The sequence below is a fragment of the Tachysurus fulvidraco genome, chromosome 13 (genome assembly GCF_022655615.1).
Source record: "Tachysurus fulvidraco isolate hzauxx_2018 chromosome 13, HZAU_PFXX_2.0, whole genome shotgun sequence".
NCBI classification, from domain to species: Eukaryota; Metazoa; Chordata; class Actinopteri; order Siluriformes; family Bagridae; genus Tachysurus; species Tachysurus fulvidraco.
In genome coordinates this window covers 26,189,098-26,199,097 of record NC_062530.1, presented here as the reverse complement: position 1 = coordinate 26,199,097, position 10,000 = coordinate 26,189,098, and the positions used below count along the sequence as shown (strand labels likewise).

General features: G+C 41.5%; 2 protein-coding genes across 2 annotated transcripts in view; both read right to left on the bottom strand.

The window, feature by feature from the left end:
- Positions 1 to 1,991, bottom strand: part of LOC125146200 (probable Xaa-Pro aminopeptidase MGG_05684) — a 2,247-nt gene extending 256 nt beyond the window's left edge. Inside the window, exons 1-3 of the mRNA XM_047822429.1 lie at positions 1,871 to 1,991; positions 490 to 638; positions 1 to 316 (exon numbers count right to left, since the gene is read on the bottom strand). The exon at positions 1 to 316 is cut by the window's left edge and continues 256 nt beyond it. Of these exons, the coding sequence (XP_047678385.1) occupies positions 1 to 316; positions 490 to 638; positions 1,871 to 1,875 (470 nt within the window). The 5' untranslated portion in view covers positions 1,876 to 1,991. The remainder of the gene's footprint in view (positions 317 to 489; positions 639 to 1,870) is intronic.
- Positions 1,992 to 8,625: 6,634 nt separating this feature from the next.
- The window catches only part of LOC113635193 (xaa-Pro dipeptidase), a 54,649-nt gene continuing 53,274 nt past the window's right edge, over positions 8,626 to 10,000 (bottom strand). Inside the window, exons 12-15 of the mRNA XM_027134484.2 lie at positions 9,884 to 10,000; positions 9,569 to 9,753; positions 9,246 to 9,437; positions 8,626 to 9,151 (exon numbers count right to left, since the gene is read on the bottom strand). The exon at positions 9,884 to 10,000 is cut by the window's right edge and continues 32 nt beyond it. Coding sequence (XP_026990285.2) covers positions 9,017 to 9,151; positions 9,246 to 9,437; positions 9,569 to 9,753; positions 9,884 to 10,000 — 629 coding nt within the window. The 3' untranslated portion in view covers positions 8,626 to 9,016. The remainder of the gene's footprint in view (positions 9,152 to 9,245; positions 9,438 to 9,568; positions 9,754 to 9,883) is intronic.

The window sequence follows — 10,000 nt, the reverse complement described above, 5'->3', positions numbered from 1 at the left end:
GACACATGCATTGCTTTTAGAGAATCGAACAGAGTAAATAATCTGCACTGTGAATATTTCTGCAGAAGATGGTAATGACGCTTTAATCTTTCAGGCTGCTGAAGGATTTCTCGCTCCTGTCTGCCATGAAGTCTTCGATCTCCTGGACGGTGCGCGGGACGAAGGTGAGCAGCTCCACGTGGTCCAAGTGGCATGGACACAGAACCCAGGTGGACCTTCAGCATGTCGTCCACGTTCCCGTGCAGGATGCCGATCTTCACCAGCTCCTCCAGGTGAACCCTGTCAGCCAGGCGGTGCATGTCGGTCCATTTCACACCTGCAGAGCCAAAAAAAAAAAAAAAAAAGACTTTTGTTATTCCACTAGGGGGCAAACTAGAGCAATAAACTTGTAAGTGAAACTTAATTGCTCACTCAGCGTTCTCAACGTACACACACACACACACACACACACACACACACACACACACACACACACACACACACACACACCTGGTTTGATGGCGGCCATGACGGTGCGGGAGGACTTCAGAACAGCTTCATAAACAGCTTTCTGGTCAGGAGTAAACTTGCCATTGGCTGGGAAGGAGCAGGTGATGTCGGAGGAGTAGCAGTAATATTCTCCACCCATATCGAACAGACTGAGAGAAACAGAAGGTCAGGTGTTAGAGAGCACTAGAAGACTTACAGCATGAGAATGTGAGGTTCAGTCCACACCGAGAGCCGAAAAAATACAACAACAATGTATAAGTGGGAAAAAAAAGTAATAAATAAATAAATAAATAAATAAAAGAATTTCATTATAAATCAATTAATAAAAAAATCTGGTGTTATTGCATCATAAAATATAAGAACCAATAGTGTTCTAATATGCAAATTAATTACAACATTTATAGAAATTGAGGAAATGGACATTAATATTAAAATATTCCAGCTGACAAGCATTTTGTCTCATGCAGGGTCTCGGCAACATGACGTCAACGACACAAACTACAGAATCCTCACAAAACTGGAAGTAACACAACAAGAGCACAAACACATGAGCGGCGTTTCTTTTTTATAGAAATTTTATTTGGAGATTTTCAGCTGCGTGAAGAGGGGGTCACGGTGGCTTAGAGGTTAGCATGTTCGCCTCACACCTCCAGGGTCGAGGTTCGATTCCCGCCTCCGCCTTGTGTGTGTAGAGTTTGCATGTTCTCCCGTGCCTCGGGGGTTTCCTCCGGGTACTCCGGTTTCCTCCCCCGGTCCAAAGACATGCATGGTAGGTTGATCGGCATCTCTGGAAAATTGTCCGTAGTGTGTGAGTGAATGAGAGTGTGTGTGTGTGCCCTGTGATGGGTTGGCACTCCGTCCAGGGTGTATCCTGCCTCCATGCCCGATGACGCCTGAGATAGGCACAGGCTCCCCGTGACCCGAGAAGTTCGGATAAGTGGTAGAAAATGAGTGAGAGTGAGTGAGCTGCGTGAAGAGACTGAAATGTAATTTTACTGCATGCTTTATCCACCAGGCGGAGCTGTTTTACCGCTAAATACAGAACCTGAACCACTGCACGTGACTGTAGGCTGTGGGACTGCAATATACTCTGTGTGTGTGTGTGTGTGTGTGTGTGTGTGTGTGTGTGTGTGTGTGTGTGTGTGTGTGTGTGTGTGTGTGTGTGTGTGTGTGTGTGTGTCTAACACTTTGTCCTTTTTTAGATTTAATATGCATGGCAAAGAACGCAAGTCGGTTACTTCATATCACACACACACACACACACACACACACACACACACACACACACACACACACACACACACACACACACACACACACACACACACACACACACACACATCCTGGTGGATAAAGCATGCAGTAAAATTACATCACTCACCACATGTCTCCGTCTTGGATGGTTGGTTTGTATCCACTATATAGCTCTATATACTATCCACTATTTGCTCTGGGTTGTTGATCGGAGGATCGGAGTTCAAGGCCCAGCAAGGCCCTCAACCCTCCCTGCTCCAGGGGTGTTGTATCATAGCTGCCCCTGCACTCTGACCCCAACCTCCTCAGTTGGGGTATGTGAAGAAAAGAATTCCACTCTGCTGTAATGTATATGTGGTGATAATAAAGGCTTCTCTGCTCCTATAATAAATGTTTCTATTCTATTCTATAGGCTGTATACGAACAACAGAGAACAAAAAAAACGTTCCTCTAAGAAAAAATATAACTTTATGACAGAGTAGATATTAACATATATTTTGTTTTCATTAGACAATAATAATTAAAACCATTGATCTGCCAATCTTTAACTGGATTTTTAATAATCTCAATTAATTATTAGTTAAATAATCAGCTTTCAAAGTCATATTACACAACTGCAGTGTTGCAATGTAACGGAGTACAAATACTTCGTTACTGTACTTAAGTAGAAATGTCACGTATCTGTACTTTACTTCGCTAATTAAATTTCTGTCAACTTTCACTTTTACTCCACTACATTTCCTAGATAAAATTTCTACTTTTACTCCGTTATATTTCCACTAAGCATCTTCGTTACTCGTTACTACAAAATAAAATCAGAAGAAATGAGTCACTGCTTCTAGATTGGCACGCTGTACGGAGAAGCACAGGTACGCGCAGCGTGCACACGCAGTGAGAGCTGGAGGCTTTTATCTATAACGGAGGCAACCAAAAGCAGTGAAATGTCACTATTCTTATTACCAGAGTTGTAGCACAAACAAAATATTGAAGCAATATCAATACTAAATAAAAATAACATTCATTGATTTGGTCTTTGTCTTGTGAATATTTGTTTATTAATGACTGCATTCATCGGACACACTGTTTGTAGAGAACGCACACACACATGAACTGATCTGATTCAAGACTGACATCATTACATCATGCATAAAATTTTGGTGTCCACTTTTTGCCATTTAATATTACCATAACATTTGGCTTACTATGTAGTCATATAATATATAATATTAAAACCCCTAAAGATGAAATCCTAGAACTGCCCCTGCTCTTATACCTACCGAACATCACTGAAATTTTACTTTTTACTTCAAATACTTAAGTACATTAAATATCAGAAAAGTACTTTTGATAGTTAAGTACAGTAAATATCAGAAAAGTACTTTTGATACTTAAGTACAGTAAATATCAGATACTTTAAGACTTTTACTTGAGTAATATTCTAAAAGGTGACTTTCACTTCTACCAAAGTCTTTTTATAGCACGATACTTGTACTTTTACTCAAGTATTGCTTTCTAGTACTTTATACAACACTGCACAACTGGCATTGGGCTTTTATCACAAGACCTCTGAAGCAGAGGTGGGAAGTAACGGAGTAAAAATACTTCGTTACTGTACTTAATTACATTTTTCTGGTATCAGTACTTTACTCCACTATTTCTTTTTCGGACAACTTTTTAGACAAATATCTGTACTTTTTACTTCTTACATTTTCAAAACGGACTCGTTACTTTTAGTATTATTCCTTCTCATTGAGCGCAGTTTCCAGCCTAACATCCTATCATTGTGCGGCTTTTTCCCCATGTGACTTTTGTACTGTATTATTTACTGGCTATCAGACATAGACTAAGGATAGCGGAGCTAACAATGAGCAGCGCCTACAAAAGGAATGGCTAATGTTCATTCAGAGGGAGTCACCGATGTTAAAGTAACTAACAACGAGGACATTCCTGAACACACATGGCCATATATGAGGGAGATGTTTGTAATAATCGGCTTCAAAAAGAATTCCTGGCGAATGCGTTGCGAATTGTGTCACCCAGGGGGGGTTCTAGCCCTTTATTAGGATGGCTTCAGCCCCCTGTCTGTAATCTCAGCCTCCCTAAAACTATAAGGAGCATTTTTACTTTCATAAATAAACAATAAAAATTACGACATGTCGTCGATGGGAAAGAAAATTATTTATCAGTTTGATCCAAGAGCGATTTTTTTTTACTTTGCTTTTACACGCGTGTGTTGTAGTCTTTCACAAGTGCGTCTTCAGCTGTCTGCTTTATTAGAACAGAAAAGCACAGGTACGCGCAGCGTGCACGCACAGTCAGAGCTGGAGGCGTTTATCTATAACGTTAATCGGCGGAAAGACGCAAAGACGGCAACCAAAAAGCAGTGAAATGTCACTATACTTATTACCAGAGTTGCCATATAATATATAATATAGAACTCTTCTTGTTTTAAATTCTCACTGAGGGCTAAAACCCCCTAAAGGTGAAACCCTAGAACTGCCCCTGGTGTCAACCCATAAAACACGACGTGCTTAATTTAATTAACATTAATTTTGTCATTTGTAAAACATCACAATAATTTTGAGTTGTTTTCAAGGACAGAGCTGGAATCTCCCTACAGTTTGGGACATGGCCTTGGTGATGCACTTGGTATACATTATGTTTCCAAAAGTATTGGGTCACCTGACCTTTCCTGCTATACCTGGTTGTTTTCTGATCACATCCCTACTGAACACCTTTGGGATGAATGTGAACGCTGACTCCACCCTACCTCACCTACATCAGTGCCTGCCTTTCGTAACACTCTTGTGGCTGATGAACACAAATATCCATCAGCACACTTCAAAATTATATACACACACACACACACACACACACACACACACACACACACACACACACACACACACATATATATATAAATAAAACATGACACTAAACAGGTAGTAGTATCGGCAACTTTTTACTTAAGTACATGTCAGAGCCCATACTTCTTTACTTTAACTTGAGTAAAAGATTGTAGTCACTACTTCTACTTTTACTGGAGTCTTCTTTAGGACCAAGACAAAGTGACCACTAGGGGGTGACCCAGAAACAAGCCTCATTGCAGCTTTAAAGCATTACATCCTCTAAAAACACGAAAAAACCTATTTACCTAGTAAAATTTATACTCTCAATATTTTTTTAAGCCCACACACAAAGCATAATATGATTCATAGCCGTCATACTATTTGAAAATGTTTTTGGAGAAAACTGACCTAGGTGGCGCTAGACCGGTTTTTCCCTTACCTTTAGACGCTTCCCTTTCTTCACTGGGGTAATATATTCCAAAATAAATATTCCACAAAAATCCAGACAGGTCCAAGGAACTGGAATCTGTAAGCCTTTAATCCAAAACGCTTTGGTCGCCTCGCAAATATTCCACTACTGGAAACAGTAGTGCGCCATCATCTTGTTTTGCCGCTCTAACTTCTCATTGGGGGTTTCAAAAATTCTAAATTTATGTCCCAGGGCCTAACGAATCAAACAAGCCCTCACTTGAGCCAATCGGTGCTTGTACTGCAGAGATAGACGGCTGAGAAGCCAATGATGTCATGACATCATTTTTGGGAACCCGCCTTTGACTGACAATTACTCCTTCCAATAGCAATGAAATGGGCCGGGACCTATACAGCCGTTTAGCCAATAAGGAGACGATTCCAACGATATGCAGCATCCCCCATCTCCGCTGCCTGGATCTGCGTAAAAAAGCTGCGCAGAAGAATTCTTGCGTAATCCTTGACCTTTTGTCCCTCTCACAGCTCAGGGTGTCAGGTTACAGGCCTGTTTTCACACCAGACTTGTAGACAGAGTCCCTGTATGTTTTAGGCCTTTTAAACTGAGCATGCAGTCTTTTAATTCAAAGTTATACAGTAAACAAGTACACAAAAACACATGACCGGACGGACATGTCTGTAGAAAAATATTTTTATTGAAGCCATTTTTTGGGTCTTTTGACTTGAATTTTTTTTTTTGGTGAAAGCCAAGACATGTGGCTATGACCCTCAGTTGTTATTTGGTCCCTAACATGTTCCAGAGAAATAAGACTAATCAGTTTATCAGGTAAACAACCCAGGCGGAAATGAAAACCTTCCATTCTAGCCTCTGTAACTTTGTGCCTTTAAGGCCGAGAATCAATCTGACACTGTCTGAAACTAGAGAATCTCTTCTTTACAATGAGACCAGGCTCTCTGACCCCTGTGTGTCAAAGTATGTGGGAGCTGTACTACTTTTTGTTGGGTAGGTCATGTAGGCGAAAAACCTGCAATAGGGGGCGAGATCCTTAAGAAAATGAGTGTCTGTACTTCTACTTGAGTAAAGGATGTGTGTACTTTTGCCACTTCTGCTCTGAAGTATGAAGTTTAAAAATTTCTGGAAGAGGTTCAGTCTTCACCCGACGTTTGAAGTTCAGTTCAGTTCAGATGTTTTCAGAAGTTTATTCCATCACCGAGGAGAAAAGTCTCAATGTGTATCTTCCTCTTTACCCAGAGAGATTATGGGAGCAGTCGAGCATTTATTCAACCACTTAACTATATTACAACTATTTTAATATATTTTTAAAATATACAGCGCAGTGATGAAAGGAAAGCAGGACGTCACCGGCCTTGTCTTTGGCCTGTAATGTCCTCCTGTAATAGTTTAAAAAAAAGAAAAGATCATTACATTGTACTGTATATAAACAGACAGAATATTGGTGGTAAAGTGAATAATAATGAATCTGAGCTCAAGGTGCAACTTCAATTTAAAGCTATTTCTATTCAAATCATACAAACAGTGTAGGAATAACAAGACTTATTAGTTTTTGGGCCAGTCTGGGACCAAATGTAATTGGAAAAGTGACATAATGACACATTAAAATCATTATTTTAACGATTGTATGAGAAAAGCCCAGAGGATCATCAGTGACTCCAGCCACCCCGTCCCACAGACAGCTCTTGTGCATTTATACATACTGGACTATACACACACTGCATTTATAAATACTGGACTACACACACACACACACACACACACACACACACACACACACACACACACACACACACACACACACACACACACACACAAATGTATATATATAAAAGTACATATTGTATATAATGTGTAGTGCTATTGTATGTCTATGAGCATATTGCACATTTGCATATTTTCACCTATATGTAAATTGTCTCTGCAATTTCTGGAGTTCGCTCCCAGGAATTTCACTCACCAAGGCACATGTGCTGTGGTGATGTGACAATAAAAGTGACTGGACTTGACTTATTAATTATTTTAAACACCTTTCCAGTCAGTGACTGTGTGATGATGCTGGGTTTGTTCTCTGTTGATGGTTGAATTCGAGCAGATAATTGTCTCTACACTTCAGAATTCATCCCACGCCATCAGTAAATAAAAGGGAGCCGGTTGCCACACACACACACAAACACACACACACACACACAAACACACACACACACAAACACACACACACACACACACACACACACACACACACAAACACACACACAAATACACACATATGAACACATATACACACACACAAACACACACACAAACACACATATACGAACACACACACACACACACACACACACACACACACACACACACACACACACACACACACACACACACGCAGCATTAGGCGAGACGGTGTGCTTCTCTGTTGAATCTGTGCATTAAAAAAATCAGCTTAAAACAAAGTCTCGACCTTTTAGCTGCTTAATTTAAATAAGCATTGAAACATTTTCCTGAAACCTAGTAAAGCTGAGTACATCCTGTTTTACACACCTACCAATCGTCTGTAAAGCATCGCAATTTCCTCTTCCAGCTCCCTGATTCTCACGTTGAGTTCCTCGATCTCAGCCACATAGTTCCTCTCTGCTGCTCTGTTCTGAATGTTTTCCTGCACCTGATTATAGAGCTGATCAAAAATATTACAGATATGTTCGAGGTGATTCTCAGGACCAGACATGTTTATGATTGGTAATTGATCATTTACAGCACATCTCTCCGTCAGCTGAACAGACGGGTCAGTAGCTCTGCTTCTGTCCTGAATCCTGTCCTGAATCACCTTCTTCCACTCTACAGTGTCAGTTGGCATAAAGAGCAGAACATGGAGTTTTCCCTGTTTATAGATTCTGAATAAAACATCTGGATTTCTTTGAAGAGTTTTGTCTCGGTGTGCTTTTTTTTGTGCTTCAGTCATTCCATCTTGATTAACTTCCTCGTACATGTCCCTGACCCGGTTCCAGTCCCTGACTCGGCTCTCTGTCATGTTCCTTCTTCCTCTATTGTTCCCGAGCAGCTCCGTCGACTTTTAGACGTTTAATGGAACTTCAAGGGGAGGAGGTGAGGGAGAAACTAAACTTTATGGATCGTCAGAGTCACCTGATCTTAAACACGTTTTACAGGAAACAGGTGTGGTTCTATTTTAAAATGAAACTACAAAACTTATATAATGATATTCACGTGATGGTAAAAATGGAAGATTCATAAGTGATTCATATGATTCAATTGTTAAATGAGTCATCAAATGATTCAGCTGCTGTATAGGTCGGTATTGAGGTTTTCCTTTCGATCTAAGGTAAAAGTATTGTAGCCCAAATCCTTACAGTATCAGGTGGAGATACAAGTGTGTGTAAAACTACGGTCACGATAACAGATTCTAATGATAGAGAATGAGAATAAAACAGCCCTGTGACGGTGACACCTGTACAGCTCAGTAACACAGGTTACAGACTCGAGGTAACACTCTGTACGGCGCACACGTCATCTTACCTTTTAGTGTTTTCTCTCATTTTATTTCACGTCCTTCATCACCTACAATATGACAGACCCCTCTGAAGATGCTAAAAAAATCTTTATTCATTTCATGCGATAACTGAGGTTAGACATGCAGTACAACACTGATTAGTAACTGTCACTTCTGAGGAAGGTACATGTGATATTTTATGGATATAAACTGGTTTAAACTTCATCATCGGTGAATCGTCTTCGTACGGAAAAATTGTACAAAGTAAGTTGCTCTGGTAAATTTATACAAGATTCTGACTATAAAATGACTACAGAAAAGGAAACTTTTGGCACTTTATTGTAGGTTAATGACTGATTTATCTGTTTAAAAACCCAGAGCTCGTGATTCGAGAAGCAGACACATGCATTGCTTTTAGAGAATCGAACAGAGTAAATAATCTGCACTGTGAATATTTCTGCAGAAGATGGTAATGACGCTTTAAACTTTCAGGCTGCTGAAGGATTTCTTGCTCCTGTCTGCCATGAAGTCTTCGATCTCCTGGACGGTGCGCGGGACGCAGGTGAGCAGCTCCACGCCGTCTGCCGTCACCGCGATGTTGTCCTCGATACGAACCTGCCGGCACACGCAGACATTCGGACCGCTCGGATGGAGGTTCTGTGACACGTTATCGTTTCTATAGTAACAGTAAGATTCACAGGTTTCTCACCCCTCCGAAGTTGCGGAAGCGAGCGAGGACGTCGGCGTTGATGAAGGCGCACTGCTGTGGCGAGGCCAGGGCCTGATCCATCAGGTGGTGGATGAAGTAGATGCCGGGCTCGACGGTGAGCACCATGCGCTCCTGAACCACACGGCCCATACGCAGGCTCCTGAGGCCCGGCTCGTCAACACGCTCCACTCCCTGAACGAGAAGCCAAACAAGTACAATATTCCAAGTTAAATTCCTAACGCCAGCTAAATGCAAAAGGTTTATCATCGTTCAGGAAGATTCCTGTTTCTTTTTCTCTCTCTCTCTCTCTGCTCGGCACTGACCTCCGGGTATCCTCCAACATCGTGCACGTCGATGCCCAGTAGATGGCCCAGTCCGTGTGGCATGAACACAGAACCCAGGTGGACCTTCAGCATGTCGTCCAGGTTCCCGTGCAGGATGCCGATCTTCACCAGCTCCTCCAGGTGAACCCTGTCAGCCAGGCGGTGCATGTCGGTCCATTTCACACCTGCAGAGCCGAAAAAAAAGAGACTTCTGTTATTCCACTAGGGGGCAAACTAGAGCAATAAACTTGTAAGTGAAACTGAATTGTTCACTCAGCGTTCTCAACGTACACACACACACACACACACACACACCTGGTTTGATGGCGGCCATGACGGTGCGGGAGGACTTCAGAACAGCTTCATAAACAGCTTTCTGGTCAGGAGTAAACTTGCCATTGGCTGGGAAGGAGCAGGTGATGTCGGAGGAGT